This window comes from Sitophilus oryzae, unplaced genomic scaffold, assembly GCF_002938485.1.
Source record: "Sitophilus oryzae breed Bouriz unplaced genomic scaffold, Soryzae_2.0 scaffold_1693_pilon_pilon, whole genome shotgun sequence".
Classification (NCBI taxonomy): domain Eukaryota; kingdom Metazoa; phylum Arthropoda; class Insecta; order Coleoptera; family Curculionidae; genus Sitophilus; species Sitophilus oryzae.
The window spans coordinates 704079-730514 of record NW_022146383.1 but is presented as its reverse complement, the minus strand read 5'-3'; the positions used below and the strand labels follow the sequence as shown (position 1 = coordinate 730514).

Genomic DNA, 26436 nt, shown 5'->3' with positions numbered 1-26436 from the left:
ATTTAAAACAGTTCAAAATAATATATAGCTATAAGGAAACAGTTAACTTTTTAAGTTAAACCACGTATAAGATATCGTGTGTAATTAAATAGTCTAAGAATAAAATAAAAGAGAATCATGGCATTGTATTTATTGTAACAAGAACTAGTTAGTTACACAGCCATTTGTAAAGTTATATTGATATTATGCTTGTAATAATGAAGCAATTATTTGCTTTATTAGTTTATTATGCCAGAAATTTGATAAAAATTGAGTAAAATTTAAATTTCACAATTTTAAACCAAGATTACCCTTAACAAACGAAATCTACAGTCTACCAAAGAAACTTTGTTAATAAAATAATGAAGATTTTCTTTTTGAATAAAAAAAAGTCTATAAATAAGCTTTAGAAGGTAACTAAAAATTAATTTTAAAATTAAAGTAAATTATACCGGCCCAACAAATTCGTAGATCGTAAAAAAACAATAGAGACAAGACGATGAATGAGAAGGACGACTGTACTGATAACTTGCCGAACTTTGAACCGGTTTGTTAATGAAAAATACACATAATAATCGCTTTTCAGTGTTATTTTGATTTAAGACACTAGCTAGACTGAATAGAATAATTTAAAATGGCACTGAGATCATTTGGCAAAGTTTTTGCATCAAAAACATCGTTCAAATTGGTAGAAAATGCATTAAAATTACAGAATGTGAGGTTATTTTCGTCGCCTGCAGGGGGTAAGTTGGTTCTATTTAATTTTTAATCAGTTTTCGAGTGCTTTTAAACTATTTTTGTTGTGAAAGATAATGAATTTCCTTGAATTTATTAAAAGGAAAATAAATTCAAGTGACATTGGATTTTTTTGACCTTAGACTATTAAAGTTTATAGATGCATAGTTAGGTGGGCATGTTGAAGCCAACATTATACGAATAAATAAATATACGTTTTAGAATCATTTTTATAGATAAAATTTGAGTTTTTTCATGACAAGATTATTATAAATATAAGTAGATTAAATTTAAAAATTTTGAATAAATCAATATACAGGGTTGTCCGAACTGTATTCCGGAAACTTCGGCAGCATATTCTGCAGATTAAAATAAGTAAAAAAGTTCGTATAAATGTATGTCCTAAAATGCTGAGTTTCGGAGATAAAAATGCTACAGGGTGGAGAAGTTTCATTTTTATTTCGATTTTCTCCAAATAATTTATGAAGTAACGTCAATATTTGGATGAAAAGTGGTTTCTGGGAGTTTTTTGACATGAGAATTTTGATTTTGATGTCAATATGACTCCTCCTTGTAGAGGGCGCCACCTACATATTTTTTAACTGGTTTGAAGTGTAATAACTTTTCGTCCATACCTGTATAAAACAACTGAGTAAAAAAATATACATTTACGACTTTTTTACATAAAAAAGGTCTCTTGGTAAAAATCGCTACAAGTAAAGGTTCTCGAGATATTTGGAATTGAAATTATCAATACCTATCATCATTTATACAGGGTGTCCCAGAAATAAGTGCAAATATTTTAACTGGTAGTATAGTTCAACCCCAGAAACACGCCTATGAGGTTTTTTTTGCGAAAAAAAAAATGTTGAAAATTTAAAATTTTTCATAACATTTTCCGGGAAATTTGAAAAAACTTTTTAGTGCCACTTGTTTATTCACCTGAGATTTCCCTACGGTGTATCTAAACCTTGCAGTGTTGCAACCTTCTATGTTATCCACATTCTACATAGTTCGGCGGAACATAGTTCTACATTTATAAATTCATAAACAAATTTCTACTCAAAAAATTAGGAATGTTAAATTTAATCTTTTATCAGTGCTCATTATTAATAATTATAGAAAAAAAAACACATTAATTATTTTTAGTACTTTCAATGAAAACTTAACAAAACCCACCGAAAATTAACTAAAACATTACGTTTATGACGTTTACGAAAATCTTCGTTATGCTGCAAAATAACTTTATTTTGGAATAAATTTAATAAAATGATTCATATTATTCACAATCAGGTCACAAAAAGAAATTCCTAAAATGTTTATCGTACTTTAGAATTCAATTCAAGAAATTTAGAAAACAGCCCAACGAATAATTGATTCATTTTTGTTTTGTTTGTTTTCTTTCATGTGTCTCTGTTTTATTTGAACCACTGTTTTACAAAACACCTTGAAAAGCGTACATTACTTTGAATACCTTTCTGAATGAATAAATGTTGAGAATTATTGTCTCTTATCGCCACTTTACGAACTACTTTCAATCTAAGAAAATACATGTTTCACTCAACAATTATTGACAACGTATTTTGTTTTTTCGCTATTTTTTCGATCTATTTCGACAATTCCATCGACCGCCTAACCGGTCGTTCTTCTCTGGCCTAACCGTCAGCCAAGAACCGCCGCGTGTGAACTGGTCCTTTGAGTCGCCGGTCGCCGCGCCGTCGTGGCGGGCTTGCGTCAGACGACGATGTTAAGCAACGTTGCCGTAGTTACAACAATTTCAAATTCAAGACATTCGAAGCAATCAAATTCGTATTAAATTTTAAAAATAAAACAGAGAAACATGAAAGGAAATAAACAAAACAAAAATGAATTGATTATTCGTCGGGCTGTTTTCGATGTATTGAATTCTGAATTACGATAAACATTTTAGAAATTTCTTTTTTGTGCCCTTATCAATAACCAATTCATTTGTGTTTTGTTTGTTTCTGTTTAATATTTTTGTTATATTTCACAACTCCATCCATAGGTTTAGAAGGATACAACTCAGGAAAAACACCGGTTACTTTTACAACGTGTATTTCTTCACAAACATTCTTTTGCGTCATTATTTTTCGCTGTCTTAAATTTGAGGTTAGGTTACATTCTTCTTTTTCGGAAAACATGGGCGCCTTCTGCCGCAGGCAGTTAGCCAACACATTAAACATTAAAAATAACTAAGTCTAGACAGTTTCCTTTCATGTTTTTCTGTTTTATTTTTAAAATTTAATAAGAATTTGATTGCTTCGAGTGTCTTGAATTTGAAATTGTTGAAACTACGGCAACCTCGCATGACGCAAGCTCGACACGGCGGCGCGACAAAGAAGTAGTTACCAGTGATGGCAGTGATGCGCCGCTCTCTTGGCCGGCGGCCGACGCGACAATTGGGCTGTCGATGGAATTGTTGAAATACATAGAAAAAATAGCGAAAAAACAAAATACGTATTTAAAATTGTTGAGTGAAACATGTATTTTCTTAGATTGAAAGTAGTTCGGAAAGTGGCGGTAACGAAAGAGACAATAATTCTCAACATTTATTCATTCAGAAAGGTATTCAAAGTAATGTGTGCTTTTCAAGGTGTTTTGTAAATCAGTGATTCAAATTGTGATGAGGCCTATATGAAAATAATGTGTTAAAAATGGGGACTGTTATTTTAGTAGTTATTATAATAACTACAGCATGTACAAGTAAAGCAGTACAGTGAAGTGTATTTTAGTTAAGTGTATATCGAAAAAGAGAACTGTCACAGTTACATCGATCTGTCATAAGTATCTTTTTTAATGTTGGGTAAGTTTTTTAATTTAACTTTTTTAACACATTTTTTAACACATTATTAAACATTTAACTTTTAATTTATTTTATGTAATAATATCACAATCTTAAAAATGTAATGCATCTCTGCAAACTCCTCAGGTGTCGTGATTTTATTACTTACTTTTAACATATACTTTCTTGTCCCTATGGCAACACAGTGCGTCGAATTAACTGAAATCCGGGTTTGATCCGGGTAATTGGATGTAGTTGGCGATATCTGCCGGCGGTTCTCAAAATGTTGCGATTATTTTTTTAAATTTTCAAAGTTAAATAACTCGGTTATTTTCGATATGTTTATTTTGACCAGATCTACCACCCCTTAAAATATCTGCACTCATTTCTGGGACACCCTGTATAAATTAAACATAAAGACTAAATAGTTATTAGACCGAAATCATAAATTTTAAATATTTTTTTGCCGAAAGTTCAACAGAAACTGTTTAATCGTTATTTTTTCGCAGAAAAATTTATGATTAATTTAAAAAAAATAAAAATTATTTCAGTCAAATAGCTATACTCAACGTGTGCTTAATTTTGTCAATAAAGACATGTATTGACTATTTCCGTTCTAAATATCTTGAGAACTTTTTTGTTTAATTTTTTTAGCCGAATCTGAAACACCCTGTATAAAAGTAATTTTTATTCTAGACAGTTTCGAATTTATCAAAACCAGTACAGCCGGCGCCAAGAACAACGTAGGGATTATACAACTGAACCGCCCCAAAGCACTGAACGCCCTGTGTAACGGTTTGATGCTGGAAGTGGCCAAGGCACTGGACAGCTTCGAAAATGACACAAGCATAGGCGCCATTGTTATAACTGGCAGCGAGAAGGCTTTTGCCGCAGGTGCCGACATCAAGGAGATGCAAAACAACGACTACGCCCAGTGTATACGCAGCAATTTCCTGGAGCACTGGAACAGGGTCAGCAAAACTGCCAAGCCGGTCATCGCAGCTGTCAACGGATACGCCGTAAGATATAAAAGAATACATATATAACGACCACATATACAGGGTGTTTCAAAACAAATGCGAAAAACTTCAGGGGGTGATTCCTTGTTCAAAATAAAGGGTAGTTTGCTTCATAAACGTTGGGTCAAAAATCAACCATTAGGGAGATATCGCGGTACAAAGATGGCGGAAAAATAATGTTCTTTTTTTTTACAGTTGAGGGTTGGAACCTTTGGTGTTAAACAGCAAAATAAAAACACTAAATCACCACAATACACCAAAACACTTTTACTTTTACACTGGACGCGCGTTTCGCTAACCATGTTATTAGTTTATAATCATCTGCTGATGATGCTAACATGGTTAGCGAAACACGCGTCCAGTGTAAAAGTAAAAGTGTTTTGGTGTATTGTGGTGATTTAGTGTTTTTATTTTGCTTATTTTTTATCTTGAAAACCAAACGAGATAGACTAATGAAATTTTATGGAAGCATTACTGTTATGAAAACACACTTTCTGGTAATTTTTTCACTTTTTTAAAACGAGTGGAAGGGGTTGAAATAAACTACCCCTATCATTCTTGTTCACGAAATTTAAAGAAAAATCTTATTAAACACATGCAAAAAAATTAATTTGGATAGTTTAGTTTGTTTAGAAACTTTTTTAGCTCTTGTATTTTTTTTATAAAACTCACCGATTTGAAATTAAAAAATAAAATGTAAAGCATTACATGTCAGGACTAAAAATATTTTTAGATTAAGAATCTAGTGATAATAATGATAATAATAATAATCTAGATAATAACGTATTGCAGTAGGGTAATGGTCAAATAAAACAATATTAGAAACATCCTAAAAGTGACAGCGGCCGACTAGATTTTTCCTAAAAAAATTACAGCTGCCCACTAGATTCTTTATCTAAAAATGTTTTTGTCCTGACATGTAATGCTTTACATTTTATTTTTAATTTCAAATCGGTGAGCTTTATCAAAAAAACACAAGAGATAAAAAAGTTTCTAAATAAACTAAACTATCAAAATTATTTTTTTTGCATGTGTTTGATAAGATTTTTCTTTAAATTTCATTAACAAGAATGATAGGGGTAGTTTATTTCAACCCCTTCCACTCATTTTAAAAAAGTGAAAAAATTACCAGAAAGTGTGTTTTTATAACAGTAATGCTTCCGTAAAATTTCATTAGTCTATCTCTTTTCGTTCTCAAGATAAAAAATAAAAACATTATTTTTCCGCCATCTTTGTACCGCGATATCTCCCTAATGGTTGACTTTTGACCCAACGTTTATAAAGCAAACTACCCTTTATTTTGAACAAGGAATCACCCCCTGAAGTTTTACGCATTTGTTTTGAAACACCCTGTATACTTTAGTCATTGATATACACATATTGGTTATCTTAAATCTGTGGTACTGACTTTTAATGTGTCAGAGATGATAGAGATACCCTAAAGCGTGCCCTTTAGTTCTCTATTACACTATAAAATTTCTATGTCAAAGATCTTTTATAGAAGATACTAGCGTGTACCCGCGACTTCGTTCGCGTCGAATTAATCATTTGTAATGGTGATGATAAAGCAAAGCAAGAATTTCCATTAACATACAAACTGGATAAAATTTTCCCACATTTATGTCAGCATGAGAAAAAACAGTATAGCGATATTATTATATAACTTGGTAATATTTGAGGGGTAGTTTCATCTCGTTGGAATTTGACTTGCGAAAAATCCGTTTGCCAAAAATAAGCTTTTTACGTCAAGCAGTTTAAGCAGAGTCGTGGTTAATCAATTACCCAACTTTTTAGAACACCCTGTATGATTTTTTAAAAAATTTCAAAATATGTAAAGAAAAAAATAAATTATGCGTGTCCAAGCGTTTTCCCGAAAGACTAACCGTTATTTAAATAAAAAATATTCACCCCTTTAGAATTCGTGTTTCGAAAAATCCCTTCTTATTGAACCTCTACACCCTAAAGTCAATCCGTTTTCCAAAAATCAGCTTTTTACGTCAAGCGCTTTAAGCAGGATCGTGATTAATCAATGACCAGATTTTTCGAAACACCCTGTATACATTTTTAAAAAATCTTAAAATATGTAAAAAACGAAATGAAATATACGTGTTTAAGTGTTTTTTCGGAAACTTGACCGTTTTTTACATAAAAAATATTGTAATAATTGAGGGGTGGTTTCACCCCCTTGGAACTGGAATTTCGAAAAATCCCTTCTTATCGAACCTCTACACCCTAGTGTCAACCTGTATGCCAAAATTGAGCTTCTTACGTTGAGTGGTTTGAGCAGGATCGTGATTAATCAGTGAGTCAGTCACTTAAGGATTTTATATATTAGTACAGATTTGATGAAAAATTTGACAGTGTAATATGGGTGATTTCATAAAATATTGTATATTAACAATGTCAAATTCTTTATCAAATATCTTTATAAAAGATCTTTGACAAAGAAATTTGATAGTGTAATACTCGCCTAATATAAAAAAATTAGACATCTGTAAAACCATTGAAAGGTAAAACCAAAACATAAAAATAACCTTTTTTTTTCTCTCAATTTGATAAAGCAATTATAATTTAAGTTTTTGTTTTGTAGTTAGGTGGTGGATGCGAATTAGCCATGATGTGCGACATCATCTACGCGGGCGAAAACGCCAAGTTCGGCCAGCCAGAGATCCTCATTGGTACCATCCCCGGAGCGGGTGGTACTCAGAGACTACCCAGATACGTAGGAAAGTCAAAAGCCATGGAAATAGTGCTTACAGGTCAGGATAACATTAATAAATATCATATTATGATGCTTAACTTTTGAAACAAACATTTTTTAACGCCACTGATCAAAACCGTAAGTCGCGTCATCCATTTTGAAACTCCTTCGCGGTCTCACTAAGTTTCTTCTTGTAGTCTTTTCTTAGTTTTTTTTACAATACTTCATACTAGGGATGGGGTAACTATAGATTTATCGATACCTCGTCACCTATGTATCAATGTATTGATAGCACTGATAGCAGTTCCGTTAGTATCGGTTATTGATAACTATCGATATATTAATACATACAGGGTGGTCCGACCTGTATTCCGGAAACTTCGGCAGTATATTCTGCATAGAAAAATAAGTAAAAAAGTTCGTATAAATGTATGTCCTAAAATGCTTACTTTCTAAGATAGAGGGTGTAGAAATTTTATTTTTATTTCGATTTTTTTCAAATAATTTCTGAAGTAGCGTCCATGTTTGGATGAAAATTGGTATCTGGGAGTTTTTTGGCATGAGAAATTTGATTTTGATGTCAATTTGACTCCTATTTGCAGGGGGCGCCACCTGCATGTGTTTTAGCTGTTTTGAAGGGTAATAACTTTTCGTCCGTACCTGTATAAAACTAATGAGTGAAAATATATACATTTTCGTAATTTTTTACGTAAAAAATATCTCTTGGTAAAAATCGCTACGAATAACCGTTATCAAGATATTTACAATGGAAATAGTTAATACATGTCATTATTGACTAAAAATAAACGTGTTGAGTAGATAGTTATTTGACTGAAATGATAAATATGGAAACTTTTTATTTTTTTTTTATTAATTATAAATTTTTCTTCAAATAAATGATGATAAAACAGTTTCTGTTGAGCTTTTGGAACAAAAACATTTCAAATTTATGATTTCAGTCTAATCACTATTTAGTCAACGTGTTTAATTTATGTCATTGTTAACAGGTATTGAAAATTTTAGTGATGGGTTGTTATTTAACACTCTGTTATTTTATAGCAATTATTTAGAAATAACATAACGGAACCGTTTTTAATTTTTTTTAAATAACAGATATAAAATAACAATACGTAGAGATCGACCGTTCGTGAAACGAAATCGGCGCTCTGCACCGCCTCGAAATTCAGTGTTGCTCGGAGCAATTCCAAAGAACTACTAGTATGGATGGAAAACATATTATTTCGACAACCATCGATACAGGCGGCGAGATACAACGGACAATGGAGTGGGGAATGCGCTACGGCACGGCGAACATAGCTGCATCGGTCGATGGTCGTGTTGGGCTTGCAACAGCTTAAAAATAATAGGATATAAAAGAAGCAGATATTTGGAACAGTTGCGGGCATAACGCCTGGCGGTCGAGATAACAGGAGTGGGAAAGGAACGTTGCTGCATCGGTCGATTGTCGATGGAGGCTCGCAACGGGTTGGAGAACAACGTATAGAAAATAAGCAGTGATTTTAGATACGTTGTTTTTCAACCTGTTACGAGCATAACAGAGCGGCGGTCGTGATAATCGGAGTGGGAAAGTAACGCTGCTGCATCGGTCGATTGTCGATGGAGGTTGGAAACAGGTTGGAGAATAACGCATCAGTTGTTTTAGATACATTGTTTTTCAACCTGTTACGAGCATAACGGGCGGAGGTCGAGATATTATGGCGCGAGTTATTAAGTTTCAATATTTAGGTATTTATTTATTCTGAAAAATTTTCAGAATAAATACCTGGTAGAGTAGAAATTCTCCTTTGCAAATTTAAGTGTAAAATAAATTCGAACTCTAGTGTGTAGTTGGTTTACTTATGAAGAATATACTACACATTTTCTTATATTGCTATTTTTTGACCGCAAACGGTAAAATTACAACTAAGAGCTTCTCGCCCGTCGAATGAGATGCACCCTGTACACTGCTACGCAATTCAGGATCTACGCGGATCGAGGGGCAGGGCGTAGGTAGATCGGAATGTATAGGTATAATAGACGAGTGGCGGCATTTTGGCTTTTTTTATATCGCAATTTGTAAACAGCGCTTATTTGTAAACAACCACCGTTTTTAGAGAGGTATTTTAGATAACAATCGATATTTAGAACTGTTTTGACACCCTGGAAATACTACCACAGAGCACGTCATTGATGCAACTTGCAACTGCGTTAATACTAGTGATGAGTGAAATATCGGTAACTGTGACTTTGTCACTGATATTCTATAATCACAGTCACGGCCTGTGACTGATTTGAAAATAAACGGTGACTTGCTAAAGCGTGACGATTACAGTTAATTGTGATTTCTCTGGCAACGAGAAAATACTTCACAGAGCGGGACGTCGCAGGTCGCGAACGCAGCTGCCGATGGCGCCGGTCGTGACTCAGTTCACAGTCACGAGTCACGACGTACGTCTCATAGGATAGATATCTGACAAAGCGATCTAAAGACAGTGACTGTTAGAAGTGATTTAATTTTTTATGTATTTTATATTTTATTACTATTTTCTATCACTACGAATCGGTTTGGTTCCTTTTTAGTTTAGCAGGTTTTTTTAAAGCCAAACATAAAGTTTTACCTTTATACTGTTTATTTTTTTTAGAAACTTCATTTTTTATATATTTCGTTTATTTTAATACAAAGGAAAATATTTGTTGTTTAATGTATTACTTATCTCGTGTTGTTAAGTTTTCGTTCGTTATGGGTATGAGCATATTGCATATTTTATTCTTTTCCCGTTGGTTTCTTTAAATAAAAAAATTGTTTTATTTTTATTTTTTAATATACCTTTTACCCACTGTTTAGTGTTTTCTATTTCAGCGGCCTTGGATAAAGGACAAATAAAAATTAGTATAACAACAACAGAATCGTATCATTCGTATCGTATCTTATATTTTAGCCGTGATTGTGCTTTCGGATTCATAATCATAAAGTCGCAGTCACAGTTAAGAGTCACAGATAATACAAAGTCGCTGTCACAGGTAAGCCTGTGAACAGAAAATCACGGTTTGGCTCATCACTAGTTAATACGCCTGGCAGTGACCGCCTCATACTCTTTCAGATATTTAGCAATAAAATAAAGAAACCTGTTATTTTGAAGCTGTTATTTTAAGCTGTTTTTTATAAATAACTATAACAGTTTCGACTGTTATCTAAAAATAACAGTTTTGCCCATCACTAGATAATTTTGATTCCAAATATGTCGAGGACCATTATTCGTAGCGATTTTTACCAAGACACCTTTATTACGTAGAAAACGCCGCAAATGTATATATTTTTTAATCACACACAAACCAGTTAAAAAATATGTCGGTGGCGCCCCTACAAGTAGGAGTCATATTGACATTAAAATCAAATTTCTCCGGAAGTTTCCGGAATACAGTTCAGACCACCCTGTATATCGAAATTTATTTTGGTGGGTATAATTTAATATACATTTTTTAAAACCTGAATATTATATACAAATTTCAAAATTATTATAAAAATAATATTTCTATCGTTAGTTATCAATATATCGATAACAATCGATAGGTAAAATCCATTATACCTTTATACCTTATTCTTGCTAACAATAATTAATTTCTTTAGGTTGCCAAGTGCCAGCTGTCGAGGCAGAAAAAATGGGCCTGGTTGCCAAAGTGTTCCCTGTTGAGAAATTGCTGGACGAATCAGTTAAACTGGGAGAGAAAATCGCCAGCAATTCGCAGCTAATAACGAAATTGTGCAAGGAATCGGTAAACACAGCGTTCGAGACAACCTTGGCTGAAGGTTTACATTTTGAAAAACGAACGTTCCATGGAACCTTCGCCACAAAGGACAGATTGGAAGGGATGACAGCCTTTGTGGAAAAGAGACCACCCAATTTTACTAACGAATGATTTTATCTGTTCAAATTTATATACACGTTATTATATACACTTTAAAATAAAATGGATAATTTTTGTAAAAAAATATAAAGTAAAAATATTCATTGTTTTTCTTAAGAACTTTGAAATATCAGGCTCAAAAACCCGGAGTTAATTTATGCAACTAAAATTACACAAAATCCTAATGATTTAATAATTTTTATTGTTGCAACGTTTAGTAAATAAATAGAAAAACTTGTGTACAATATTTAATTTTTTACAAACTTAAATACGCCTAGAGAAATTAACTTAGGAAATTAAGCATTAAAATTATTGTTACTGCATTTTGACAAAATCGTAAATATTTCAAAAAAGGTAAGATTAAAGTGCGGTAAACCGTAATCAAATTAACCTTTATTTTAATCAAAGAAACTTAAAATGTAACAATATAATGGTGTTTTGGTTACTTAAATACCACTTTGATATTTTTTTATTTATTTGGGACACTCTGTACCTTTTGAAAATAATTTTAACTATCCTATCACTCACAATTTCTAAAAATTCAATCATTTTTCTACAGTACTCCGTGTCAAATGAGGTGAACAGTGAATAACCCTGTATATCAAACAAATAAAATTGAAAAACAATAATATATTTATTTGCCATCCCATGCCACTTTTCAGTAAAAAAATACAAAACAAATACAAAAATTATTACAGATAAAAAACCATACAATCGAAAAAAAATCGGTGTCAGAGTTGGCTTGGAAATGAATTTTTATATGTAGAATTATACGGGTTTTTTAACGATTCGTCATTCCGGAGTCAACTTGAAGCTGTTTCTTTTCGGTCATACGGTATATTTAAGCCCAAGGTTTAGTTAATCCTTCTTCAACATTTACTGCTTCTTTTTCTAACAATTGTTCACACTCTGTAACGTCATTAGGAAAATTAATATGTTTATTTAAAAATGTGAATATCAATGAATTGTTGATTCTTAATGCGACCAAAGGATCTAACTTTTTCATAAACCAATTCAACCAATAACCAATCAGAAGCACTGAATCTGTCTGATTTTCGTGCGTCGTATGTCTAAAAAAGAATATTATATACATCACCCTGTATATCTATATTATTGGTATAGTCTATAAAATGAATAACTTTGAATTTTGACCGTTATTTTCACCAACATGGCAAATACAAAATCCCTCTGTCAAAAAAGTTACTGATATTCTTTAAATTGAGTGCCTGAACTAGCCTGAACGAATCAGATAGGTAACTCTTTTTACTTTCGTGAAATAGAAAAGGAAAATAATAAAACAAGTGACAATTCTTCCTCTTCTTGCAAAAATCAACACGAAATGTCATAATTGACAAAAGTAAAATGTCATCAGCTTTTGACATTTCTAAATATTAGCCCAATGCCGTCTCTATTAGAACAGCCACGGAGCGAGATTTATGACGTCACGATAGTTAGATAATACGGATTAATAAATATGTTGGAGAATACATGGAAACATAATTATTCCTCGTATTTTGGTTTGTATTTTAAAAATGATATAGTTTACATGAAACATACATAATATACAGTTAATAAATACAATATAATATATACCTATTTATTGTAATAAATACTTTGTCTAATAAACATGAACCATACAAATGCAGCAAATGTTTTACAATATACAAATAATGAATAGGTGGTACATAAGATAATGGGTAAAATGTAAAATATATTTTAAATTTTGAGGTTCGAAAATCGATCTAATTTAACAAAAAGATTCAATATCTACTAATAGTGATGTATTATTATTTGCATTCATAATAGCTATTTATGTATTATAATGTTTCTACTGCATGTTAATAGGACGAATATAAACTGTTTGCGGATATGGCGTTAGCCGAGTTTTAAATAATTATTCTTCCAAAAAACTATCTACGTTGACTATGAAAACTATCTACATGTCACGCTTTACTTCATGGAGTACGATTTCAGTCATATTTGCAAATTTTCCATATTTGTATGAAATTATAATGTATCTGAAAAAAGTATGGCTTAATATAATTCATATATATATAGTATATATATATATATATATATATATATATATATATATATATATATATATATATATATATATATATATATATATATATATATATATATATATAATAATAAAATAATATTTTCTATGCCTTTAGCTGTGGCATAGTTCTTCACCGATACGGCAAACTTCTTCTATATCAGGCGATGTAGTAAAGTGTCCGGTGACAAATTCATCAACAATTTTAAAATGTTCCAAAAAATCCAGAACATATTTGCTAATAAGGCCAAAGAAATCGTGTTGGATTTACTGTATATGAAGTCTCGATATTTTTACCAGAAAGAATATGATGTTTTTAATGAATGGAAAAATCAAAAATAGCGTAAAAAAATTTGTAAAAAAATGAAGATGTAAAAAAAGAAATTATTTTGCGTCGTAAAGTAAGTACCAAGGTCCTATTTAAACAACCGGTTTAAAATATTCTTATAATTTGAGCAGTCCGACAAACATTCAAACCATCGTTGACGGATTTGGTCGAAATATTCCATGCACCGACACTTTTAATGTCGTAAAGATAGATAGTTATATTGACAAATCGGTGAAACCAGGAATTCGGTTGGTTAAGAGCCTAAAAAGTCCTAAGGTTTTGTCCATAAAAGAGATCAATGATTTTTTGGCCACGGCTAGTGATGAAACTTTTTACTTACTAGGTTCGAGTTTGCGATAATGATTTTAAAATATATAGATAAAGGCAAGAAAATATTCCATTATAATTTACATTTTAGCTGTAAGCTTTTGTTCATTTCCTATGTTTGAGCATGCCAGAAAAACGCTCTGTACCATCTTTGAGTGCAAGAGATCATAGAAATAACAGCTGCCGACACTTTACTACATGCGGATACAAAAGATAATATCAGAAGAGTTGTTTGCCGGTGGTGAGAACCAGGGAACGTTGTCAATCCAGTTGATGTTGTATAGAAAATATGCTTGTCTTAGGCCAAAAATACAAAGCTAAAAAGAAAATTGTTATGCTTATTAATATACACACTAAAGCTGTAACAACCGGTTTTGTTCATTTCATATATTTGAGCGGGCCGAAAACGCTCTTTACCATCTTTTGACGGAGATGCACTAATATCTCACCGACACTTTACTACATCGTCTGCAGATATAGAAGAAGTTTTGCTTGCCGTATCGGTGAGAACCAGCCCCTGGACAGCCCACCTGATGAAGGGTTTAGGCCCAGAAGCCGGTTGTGGGAGTGTAGCTAGGTACCCCTTACGACAAACAAAACAATTTTGATATTTACTTTTTATTTTTTTAATTTTTCTCTACTTTCGATTTTATGTGAAATTAGAAAAATTTACAATAAAGGCAAGAAAATATTATTTATTAATATACACTAAAGCTGTAAGAATTTTGTTCATTTCATATATATTTGAGCGGGCCGAAAAACGAAACTTTACCATCTTTTGACATGGAGATGCACTAATATCTCACCGACACTTTCAATATCTACTAATAGTGATGTATTATTATTTGCATTCATAAAATTTATTTATATATTATAATGTTTACTGCAATTAATAAACTAATATAAACTTGTCAAAATATGACCACATATTTTTTTTAAATTATTATTCTTAACACAAAAACTATCTACATTGACTATGAAAACTATCTACATGACATCGTACTATGGAGTACGATTTCAGTCATATTGTAAAACATTGGCTGCATTTGTATGGTTCACAGTTTATCTGCCAAAGTATTTATTAATATAATCAGGTATATATATATATATATATATATATATATATATATATATATATATATATATATATATATATATATATATATATATATTTATTTATTAACTGTATATTATGTATATTTCATGTAAACTATATCATTATTAAAATACAAACCAACAAATCGAGGAATAACTATGTTTTCCATGTATTCTACAACATAGTTATTAATCTGTAGTATCTAACTAGTGTGACGTCATAAATCTCGTTCCTAGGCTGTTCTATTAGAGACGGCATTGCGTCAGCATGGCCGCAAGTTGCTAACCTAATAAAATTAACACTAGAAAAGCCCGCGGAAACTGTCAAATTCAAAGTTATTCGTTTTACAGACTATATTATTACTTTATGGTGTACATGTTCCTAACACAATCGGAACTAAGTAGTTTGGACATGGCATCAACATTTGCAGCTATATGAAATGTTTGCGTATTAATAAATAACAAGGGTTGCGTTATTTTTCTTCTAAATTTTCGTTCTTTACCGGGAACATCCAGGGATCCAGTAAAACACCAACCCTAAAAGAGAATTATTAAAAAAACGTTTATTTTATTAATAAAAATAATGTACTTGAATTCTGATCTTTTTGATAAAGTATACAAAGCTGTAGCACCACCGAATGAGTGCCCCATCATACACAGTCCTTCCAAATCCACATTTCCCGCCAAATCGTCTAATTTAAACTGGTAATTCTTGTTTTTGCGACGGTGTATGGTCCAGGATATTTTCAGGGAACGATATTGCGCTCGAGGTTTTTTAAAAGTGCAAAACTCGCTCGCATTCGCTGAATCTAGCTTTTATTTGTTCGTACCGAACGTTGTGATGTTCTTTTCCTAGTTTTATGTGCTTGAATTCGATGGTTTTCTTGAAATCGCGCTCTGCGTCTGATTTATTTTCGTAATAATATGTATTTGATGCGGAATTGTCCCTGAAAAAATTATATATAGGCAACCAGACATACATATGGAAATATTTTTAAAAATAACTTATTTAAAATTTAAAAACATCGTTATATTCTACCTATGCTCTAAAGCTACAACCAAAAACCCTCTGGAAGCCAATTCACAACAGATATTCGTATAAAGAAACCTATTTCCACCTAATCCATGAGATAGAACTATACATTTTAATTTTTTTATTTCTAATAATTCTCGCCCCGTATATCGCTGGTATTTTTGTTTTAGCTAAAAGAATAGAAATATTCTTATTAAAAACACTTAATATTATTTGATTTAGTACTATACCTGACCACCAAAAACTAATTTCATAATGAAAGGATACAACATGAGAACTTTAGATATTCCTTTCAGGTAGCTTTCATCCAGTAACCAGTTTTTCCATCGATTTGGGCTTTGCTAAAATTTATTTGAAAGAAATATAGCGATAAAACCGTTTAAATATTCAAATTTGGTAAAATAATTTTTTTCGGCAACCAAACATACAGGAATTCAAATTCAAAAAGAAAATATTAATATTTTTGGGAAAATACGTACTTCTTGATCTGAACTTTCGTCTGAAGGATAATACAATCTAAAAATAGGATTTTCCCTTTCATAGGATGTTAATACATCGATCATACCTGGTACAAAAGGGCCTAAATAAAAAAAAAATATATATATAATAAAATTTATAACAACTTGACTAAGCCCAAATTATGTGCTATACTGTTGAAAATAATTCAAATAATCAATCTAATATCAAAATAATAGGAGAATTAGGCCTAAGTTATTTTAGTTTTTACAATTTTCCAAAGATGCGATTAAAAATTGTTTGCTTTATTTATGGCGGGAAATTATTGTTTACGTCACTGTTATCCTTCTAGAAGAATTTTTTCTTGTTATGATAAATAATCCAAATATCTTCAATAAATTGTTGAATTCAAGAGTCTAGGTTCGGTGGTACTCGGTAGCCATTTCTACAACTTTTATAATATATTTCACAGATATTTCACTTCGGCAACGAAAATATAATTGTCCGTGTCCATTTTAGTTCAATTAAATTAATAATAACAAAATAAATAACGAGTATTATAGTTTTATTTACAACATTCACAGCCCAAACAACAATATAACCTATTAAAAACGGTAATGCGCACGCTTACGATGAAGTTATCGTTACGTCTTACGGCAACTATGAATGGCTTTCCTTGCGTCTTAAGTCTTACGGCTAACGATACGGCTTACGTCTTACGGCTACGGAACTCTGAATCCAGCATAAAACTTAAATGTTTTAAATTAACTTTTGCAGAGTTTTGAGCCAAAAAAATAATTTTAAGTGGACTAAACTAAGTGAAATGGAAGGAGTTATTACAACTATAAGCGGTCTGAAAAGACCTGCGGCTGCTGCAGTATCCTCTCCGAATAAAAGAACGAATTTTGTTGGTATTTCTCCATTGAAAGAACTAACAAATATAAAAACCCCTACAGATAGACCCTTTAGGGTATCGATAGAAGGGAATATAGGGGCAGGAAAGTCGACATTAATTGAGTATTTCAAGAATATGGAGGGAATTGAGACACATCCAGTAAAAAATTTTGAAATTTGTTAGAAAAATTGTGATTTTGTGTTAAAAATTTTAGGAACCGATTGCTTGGTGGCGTAATCTCGAGGGCCACAACTTACTCGAGCTTCTCTACTCAGATATACACGAATGGCTGAAAGTTTTCCAGAGTTACGTACAGTTTACCAGGTTACAAACGCAAACAGCCCCTCCGAAAGACAGCTCTGTGAGGGTGCAGATGTACGAAAGGTATTTTAAGTTACTGTAACCTCAGAATTCGGTGTTTTAAGACGGTTTTTTCTATCGTAGATCGATACAGAACAATAGATTTTGTTTTATGGAACAGGCTTACACTAACGGTTACCTTCATTCGGCCGATTATGAAGTCCTGGACGCTTGGTATAAGTGGATTAGGGCTAACGTGGATATTAGTTTAGATTTGATTGGTAAGTTTCATATACAGGGTGGCCCATTAATGTGAGAAAGTGCAATAATATCTTCCATTACTTATTTACTGAAAATTTAGTTAGAAACAGTATATCCGAAAAGTGGTTTTTAACAGTAAATTCGGCTTTATTAATACTTAGCTATATTTTCTTAAATACCAAAGATAACAGAATAAATCTGCAAAGGAAAAATCACATTATCTTTTACAGGGGGTATTTTTTATGGCTCGCAAATTCGTAATATTTTTAAGAGTGTCATATCTCTATTTTTTTAAATGCAACACCCTGTATATTATTTTTCTTTCAGATGCAGAATTGAAAAATTAAAATTTTATTTGTAATATTTTAGAGAATTTGCGTAAGATATTATGGAAATAAAACAACTAAATTTTTCAAAACCCTGTTTAATACTGCTCATAAACAAATATACAATGTTGTCAGGCTTACTTATATTTACACGTCACATTTACAATTAGCATTTGTTATAATGCTAGAAGATTACATCACACTTTCCTCCTACAAAAAAAAACTAATTATACATTAAACGCTGCACTGGTTTCACTAAACGTTTAGGCCGATTTTCACTGAAATCAGAATTATTTTTTTCAACTTTATTAGGAGATGTTAAGTCCACAATCGAATTTTCTTGGGAAATTCCCTCATTATGACTTACGCCTTGTTCATCAATTAATTCTTTAGAAATAGCTGATTCATTAATAAAAAATTTCTTTATCTGATTTAAATGACGCTTCCAAATAATGTCATTTAATGTAGGAATTTTTACCAAGTACATACATACATTTTCCTATTTTTTTTATTCAAGGTATTTCAACATTTTTAACGGTTTCGCAGATATTCGTGGTATTATACAATACGATCGAAAAAAAAAGGCGTCAGCGATGGCTTCGACATAAAGATCGCTGTCATTTTGTATGTTAAATTATACGGGCGTGGCTAACGTCATATTCAAGGCCTGACTGTCATGACAGTTCTACCCATGGTACAAAGAATACAAGGTATGATCGATAGCGGCTCCAATTTCGTTCAGTTCGCGCATACCACCTGTGACGTCACTAGGAAAATAATTGAATAAATAAAAAATAAAGAAAGTTGACAGGAGATCTGCATTTTTTGGGGTTATGGTTAAGAATTGTTTATTTTTCAGTTCTAAAAATATATTTAAAAATAATTATCTATTAACATGGATTTGGACGATAATAATAGGTAAGAATACTAAATTTATTTCTATATTTGGTATAAAATTGTTTATTAGGTTTTTAGTTTGCGATGTTTATGGTAAATAATTTTCATGTTCATTGCCTCTGAATTCACATGAGGACAGAGATGAGGATATCTATGGAAAAGTAACCACAAGAGGAATTGTTACATCATTTAAAAATGTTGGGAAGTTGAAGTTTCCATCGAAAAGTAGAAAATGTCAATGCAGATGAATGTATTGTAATTGTGATAGAAGTAATTCCAAGGGTGAAGTCTATTATAATTAGTGACCTGTGCTTCTTTTTATATGTAGATGTTTCAGGTTTTGAGAATAAATCAGTTGAACGAAACCCAAAATTTAGAGGAAGTATTTGCATACCCAGAATATACCATCAAGGATTATATAGCTCAAATTTCCTTTAATGGTAGGCAATTATTCAATGCAAATTAACTTTTTAAGTGACTGAAATATTAAATAGTTTACAATATGGTATATCACTAAACATATATTACTTTTAGGTACAATTAGTGCCCGATACATTTCAAAAAGTAGAATATCATGTTATATTAAATGAGGTGTTGTACCAACAATCAATTTATATTAATACCGGAGATTAAAAAATAACAGAATAAATAGTTCTTTTTTTTATACTACAAAAATAAACTAGAATACAACAGTATTTAAAAAATAAATAAAAAGTTATGTCCCGGCCGAGATTCGAACTCCGGTCTCTCGCTCCTAGCCCGACTCCTTACGCACTGCTCCACAGTAACTTGCTTAGCGATAATTCAATGACGGTATATAAACAGATATTCGTGGTATTATACAATACGATCGAAAAAAAGGCGTCAGCGATGGCTTTGACATAAAGATCGCTGTCATTTTGTATGTTAAATTATACGGGCGTGGCTAACGTCATATTCAAAGGCTTTGACTGTCATGAGAGTTCTACCGAAGTGGTCGAGAATTAGTAGTCGTAAACAAACCAATTGTTTTCATTAGTTTCGCAACAAATCTGTGTTTTTTACGCGTTTCTATGCTAATAAAATTATACTAAATAATTTTGAGTGTGCTCTGAGTGAATAGTGAACTATCTAGATCCGATTCATAACATCGTACCCGCGAAAAAAAACATACTTTCGGTAAAAATTATTGAACACCGGCGATGCGGGCTGTGTCCGGGCTAGGAAAAAGTTGGGGAATTTATATAAAAACATAATTAATAGCGTTAGTGTTAGTGTATAGTGTTAAACCAACGTAAGTTACGTGTATTTTTAGGTAAAACAGTTTTCGTTTCTGTATTTTTTCTTTGTGAAATAAAAAATGCCGCGACATTGTTCTGTGCCTGTGCCTTGTAGCAGCAATTATAATAAGTACTCAGGATCTGTCTACATTCTCTTTCCCAACAATATTAACTATAACTAGGTCACGTCCAAAACCTACAGAAGATGCTGTGCCTACAATTTTTCCAAATCAACCCTCTTATATGACTGCATGTTCCCAAACATCCCGATGAACGAAAACAAGATTTGGAAATTCAGGATGAAATAAATATTGAAAATTATTGTTATTATTATGAAATGACAATATATTTTAAAGAAATTAAATGAATTGTACTTTATTTCAGTATTTTATATAAAAAAAATGATATCTTTATCTTTTTATTTAAGATATATGGAGATGGTTACTTGATGAACATTGAACTAACAAATTACTTAATGATAATAGTTAATTCTACCTGATATCCACATTTTTTAGGCAAATTTTTACAATTATTTTTAATTAAACGTTAAAATGTATTCTGCCCTTATCATATACAATACATTTTCTTAACTTGTCGATAAAGTATAGTTTTCATTTTTATTTGGAAACTTTATCACAAGGTATATTATTAGTAGCCGCTAAATACTCGCTAACGCAATTTTAGGACATGCTTTTTATTATCTGGATTTTATTCTGTTCATCTTATGCTGTTGTTTATTTCATATTAATATTCGTGTTTTAGATCTAAATTTTAATGCTATTCAATTACTGTAACGCGATAAAAAGTTAATGTTATTTTTTAATACCTTTGTGTATAATATTTTTCATATTTATATCTGGCAAAACTATCAATAAATACTATTATTTATGCAAAAACTATATGCAGTACCATATGGCACAATACAAAAGCCCGACTATTGCGTGACGTCACAAATCGATGTCTCTGGCCTGTATCTCATGTTGGTTATGATACGGGGAATGTCTATCGTCATTTCCAAGCCAACTGGATGCCGTGAAATTACATATTTATAGATATGGCTCTTTCAAAAGGTAATATACTAGACAAAAATCATTAAGTGGCTTTGATAAAATTTACTCTTAATTTACTGTTAAAAATGTTCATTTTTAATTCTGCATCTAATAAAGAAATAATATACAGGGTGTCCCATTTAAAAAAAAAAAACGAAGAAAAATTATTTTGTATTTTAGAATGTTTAGTGTAGAATTTTGAACACCCTGTATGATTTAAGATTACGATATTTATGGCAAAGTAGGCACAAACCAACTGCAGTAAATACCTAGTGTAGTTTTGATTTCGGGACATTTCTTGTATTTTTAATAATTTCTTTAAAAAGGCCGAATTTTTTTTTTATTTATTACTTTTTGTGTTCGGTATGTTCTTTTTTGTCCATATATTGTTCTATTTGTAATTTTAATGACGTAATTTTTTTTTTGAATTGTATGATGCTTAGTTAGATCTTTTATTATTTGTATATTTTTTGTGCTTTTGTTTGTCTTTTAAATACTTTGTCGATAAAGCTATTTTAGCTTTTTGTACAATAAAGCGTTATTTTTTATTAATATCTCTGAAACTGTCAAAAAATATTTAGTAATATCAAAGAGTAGATAAGACAAGAGACGACAGTTCGCGCGGTACCTTTCATGTTTGAGTGGTGGGGAGAGTGACCTCGTCTCCCTTGTCCCTTTAAATTTTCGTAATTTTTTCGCGGGAAATTTGAAATAGACTATTATTAAAACTTGCCTGTATAGCTTAATTGCTGTATAGGTAAAGAAATAAATAGAAACGAAAAAAAATGAGTTTTCTAAATATTATATAAAATAAATTATAATTAGAAACATATTTGTCGGGGAATAAAGATAATAAAAGCAATATTTTGTATATCGTTGGCAAACAAGATAAACTGACCAAGTCGATTTGTAAGAAACGTTTTATTTACGTGTATTTTTTTACATATGGACTTGAACAAGTGTAAAATCACAATGTGGAGTTTATGTACAAAAAAATAGAGTTGCTCAATTTTTTTGGAAAAATATATTACAAGCTTCTAACCATGTCTTCGATCTGTGGATTACATTTAGTTTATTACATTTAGTTTAATAACATAATTATATAGTATATTTCTATAAAAATACTTTTCAGGATCCTTTGGAAAAGAGTGAAATATTATGTTTGTCGAAGAATAAGACCTATTTTTGCAGTCTTTATAAGCACACACATTGCCACCATCTCGTCTTTTCCTACTACTCGTGTCCTGTTCAGTATTCATATTTAACAATATTTACAAATTAGTACGCAACAAAAACGATACTAAAATTAAACCTTAAAAACTCTCAAAACGATAATATATCGAAAAACTCTGAAAACACACTTTAAAAAAGCGAAAATGCCAGAAAACAACTAATCAAATTTGTTTATGTTTAAGCCTGATTAGCACAGCTGATTAAAGCGATTAGCGTCCTAAAATCATAGGATAGATTAGATAAAATACGCCGTTGTCAGATTTTCAGATTTTATCTGTTTATCTTTGAAATCGATCAACTTTAGTCATTCTGTTTCTTTGATATTATCAGTACATTGCGAAAAAAGAACCTAAACCAACCTAAACTAAAAATTTACATATCCGTATTAACATACGGTACTTATATCCTTCTTATATTATTAATTTATTTTCAGAAAATCGTGTTTATTTTTCAAAGAAATATACTTGACAACAGACAAAATGGGACTTGATGGGACCTTTAAATTTTAATATATCTGCGTCTCTCTCGCGAAATTCGACTTCTTTGTTCACTGTCGTCTCTTGTCTTATCTACTCTTTGGTAATATTTTAGGATTGTGTAAAGTGATCAGAAAGTAGGCCAAAAATATAACATACAGGGTGTTTCATTTAAAAAAAAGCTGAAATATATCCTAGTACATACTTTAAGTTTTTATTGTAGGAGCTCCAGATGCAAAACGCTCTGTTGCAGGACCCTGTATGAAAGGTATAATTTTGTGCTAATTTTTTTTAGTGTACCTTCGAAGTACACCCGAAGTGGTTCATGAAAGAGTTAAATCAAGAGGTAGACCCGAGGAATCAGGGCTGTCTTTGGAATATTTGCAACAGCTGCACGACAGTCATGAGAAATGGTTGATGACAGATGATGAAAGGTTAGTATAGGTTTTCCACAGAGCCATGGAAGATTTCGAAAAAAATGACAGTAAATACAACTTAACAAGTATAGCTAGAGACGTGAGAAATATAAAATAAGAGACGCCCCTCGATGCGCAGTGGACAGCACACAAATTTGCTTTAATCAGATTTTTCGTAGCATAACTGCATCTCTCTTCCGCCGAATGCGTTCTCTCTCTATCGTGTACGCGACCGTGCTATCCCCAAGTACAGTTTGACAAATATAGGAAGAGTCCTATATTTGTCAAACTGTACCTTACAATCGAAAAAAATCGGCATCATGGACGGCTGTGGAATGACAGTCGCTGGTAATTTTCGCGAGGCAGTAAGCACCGAGGCAGTAATCTCTAAGGCAGTAAGCACCATTAGAAAAACAAAGAAGAGTACGGGCTAAGTAAATGACGTCTTAGAGCTTGACCTCGTTAAAATTAACATCGATTGTTGTTTCCCAGCCGTCTTGACGCCGTTTTTTTTTTCGATTGTATGGTATTAACTCAAATCTGTTAATAAATTCTAATATATTTTGGTGTTATTTAGGTTTAACACGATACCAGTTCTTGTATTGGACGCTGATAAAACTTTGAGCGAAATTTACGAACAGTACAAGAAAAATGAAGAAAAAATTCTTGGTTTGTTATCATTTTATATATTTTTTTGAAAATTAAAAATTTATCTCATTTGTCTTTTTAGGATATGACAAAAAAGGTACGAAAGCGCCCGTCGAAAAAGGAGAAAAAGAAAAAATTAAAAAAGTTTTAAATCTATCATAGAATATTGTACTATTGCTAGTTTTTTTTTATACACTACATAGTCAAAGAAGCTTAGCTTTAATTTTTATAAAATTTTAAAACATTTTTTCTAAAAAAATGTGGGTATTTTTTATCTAAGTATTAAATAATTAATTTATATAAAAAAATTGTTTTATTTTTTACCGTGTGATCGAAAAAAAAACAGTGTTAAAGACGGCTGGGAATGGTAATCGATGACCATTTTGGCGAGGTCAAGCCCTAGACGCCATCTACTTGGCCCGTATTCTGCCGGTATTGTCTTGATTATGATTTGTACATCTAGTAAAAATTATTTTTAAATGGTTTAAAATTTTAGAAAAAGATTTACGATTTAATAAAAATATAATTTACGTAAAACACAGGCAACCAGTAAAACAGGTAATAATTTCTTGGAGTTTGGTAACAAAATATTTATTTTTTACATAAAACTAATTTATCGATAATACCACATTTTAATCATAAGACAATATATACATTTTAAGCTTACTTATGGAACACCTTTTATTGTTTGATTTTTTGAAAAAATATATTTATTCTCTATACATAACAACATCAAAAACAATAACTCTATAAATGTCTATATAAAAAGTAAAAAAAAATAATTCAACAACAAAATATATCAGTTTCAGTCAAATATTAATAACTTCGTACTCTAAGATCAAGTAATAAATTCCTTAAATTTAAAAAAAATAGTCAAATTCAGTACATGTTTTATCAAAGAAATCAATAAAATCTCTAGGAAAAAAAATATAAATTTAAATCTAAATACCAACTCAAAATATTCTGGTAACACCCACAAAAAAAACCTCAAAAAATACTGCAAAATTCCCGTTTTGGCTATTTTTTACCCTTTTTTGAAGGTTTGAGATCTTGTACATTTGGCTCGCCGTGTACAATCCTGCTATGAATACTTAATGTTCCCATTTCCGCTGTAAAAAGAACATCCATTATCAGTTTCTCAGCTAAAACCAGTTTATCCTTGGATAAGCCCTTTAATTTGTTTACAATATATTTTCCAGTTATAATCAAGTCTTCGTTGCAGTCTAGTTGTTCAGTCTTTGCGCTCTCTTCTTGTTTATTCTTATTTTTTTCAGTCAAACTTTGTATTGTCTTAGTTTTAACTTCTGTAGAATCAGCTTTTTGGGACAGTCTACTTGAGGAACTTTGTTTTGAAAGGAGTTTCGAAGTAGATAAAACATCACAACTATCCTAAAACAATATTAATATACAGTGTGATACAATATGGAGCTTTTTTAAACAATGGTTCACCTTGTATAGCAAAATAAAACATTAATTCACTGCAACATCAAAATACTTAACTTGTAACAATGTTTCAGTGTTAAAAGTAAGATGCTTTGGTGTGTATTGTGCCGAATTAGTATTTTATTTTGCTGTTGTAACACCAAAGGTTCAAACCTGTAACTATATAATCACCCTGTATAGCTTTTTATGTATTATATTTACCTCTTGAGCCAAATTACAGTCACTATCCTCATTTGATCTATAAGTTTGCTCTTTTTGATCAGAGATAAATGATAGTGGATCATAATGTAATAATTCCGGAGTATAGACATTGCCGGTTGATTCTTGTGGCTTCTTCGGCTTTTTTACATTATCCAGTTCATTCTGTAAAGCTAGGCGAAGATTACTAATCTTTCTTTTTATGATCTCCATTGTGGTATTGGGATCGTCAGTTAAGTACAGTCCTGACAGAGTTTTATAAACAACTTCATTCAATATCTCGTCTGCACAACTTGGATTATTCGTTTGAATCACTAAATTTCGAACTGACGCCAGACTTTCTCTGTAAACTTCGGTAAAATTTTCGCTCAGGCTTTTGAAAAGTTTCTCTTTGTCGTACGGACACAAACAGCAAGTTTCCGGCCTATCTGTTGGGCCCTCTTCGTCCTGATCACACATTAAATCTAGAAAATACCTTTTTCTGTTAATAAAAAGAAAACTTTATAGTTTTTTTTCTAGCTTTTTTTCAGTTTAAATTTGCCGGTTACATCACAGGTGGTTTCTGTTTATAAAATAATATAGCCACAGAAC

At 31.4% G+C, this 26436-nt stretch overlaps 4 protein-coding genes across 4 annotated transcripts; 2 read left to right on the top strand and 2 right to left on the bottom strand.

Moving 5' to 3' along the window:
• On the top strand, window positions 1–24480 carry LOC115880987 (deoxynucleoside kinase-like). The gene is made up of 8 exons (XM_030898335.1): window positions 1–10; window positions 8901–8908; window positions 17189–17498; window positions 17554–17723; window positions 17784–17920; window positions 23436–23574; window positions 24134–24225; window positions 24287–24480. The coding sequence occupies exons 3-8, from the start codon at window positions 17268–17270 to the stop codon at window positions 24364–24366; spliced, it is 849 nt and encodes a 282-aa protein (XP_030754195.1). The 5' UTR covers window positions 1–10; window positions 8901–8908; window positions 17189–17267; the 3' UTR covers window positions 24367–24480.
• Window positions 467–11245, top strand: LOC115880986 (enoyl-CoA hydratase, mitochondrial). Its single transcript, XM_030898334.1, has 4 exons — window positions 467–722; window positions 4214–4536; window positions 7127–7295; window positions 10866–11245. Exons 1-4 carry the CDS (start codon window positions 614–616, stop codon window positions 11153–11155), a joined length of 891 nt encoding a protein of 296 aa, XP_030754194.1. The 5' UTR covers window positions 467–613; the 3' UTR covers window positions 11156–11245.
• Window positions 11759–16758, bottom strand: LOC115880990 (platelet-activating factor acetylhydrolase-like). The gene is given in 9 exon segments (XM_030898338.1): window positions 11759–12213; window positions 15320–15438; window positions 15441–15492; window positions 15545–15691; window positions 15729–15902; window positions 15995–16158; window positions 16219–16329; window positions 16468–16568; window positions 16716–16758. Coding segments are annotated over 8 exon segments (1080 nt in total). The 5' UTR covers window positions 16552–16568; window positions 16716–16758; the 3' UTR covers window positions 11759–11984.
• A 340-nt stretch (window positions 24481–24820) lies between the features above and the next one.
• On the bottom strand, window positions 24821–26414 carry LOC115881074. The gene is made up of 2 exons (XM_030898438.1): window positions 25849–26414; window positions 24821–25593 (listed from the first exon to the last, which is right to left on the bottom strand). The coding sequence occupies exons 1-2, from the start codon at window positions 26302–26304 to the stop codon at window positions 25222–25224; spliced, it is 828 nt and encodes a 275-aa protein (XP_030754298.1). The 5' UTR covers window positions 26305–26414; the 3' UTR covers window positions 24821–25221.
• Between the last annotated feature and the right edge of the window lie 22 nt (window positions 26415–26436).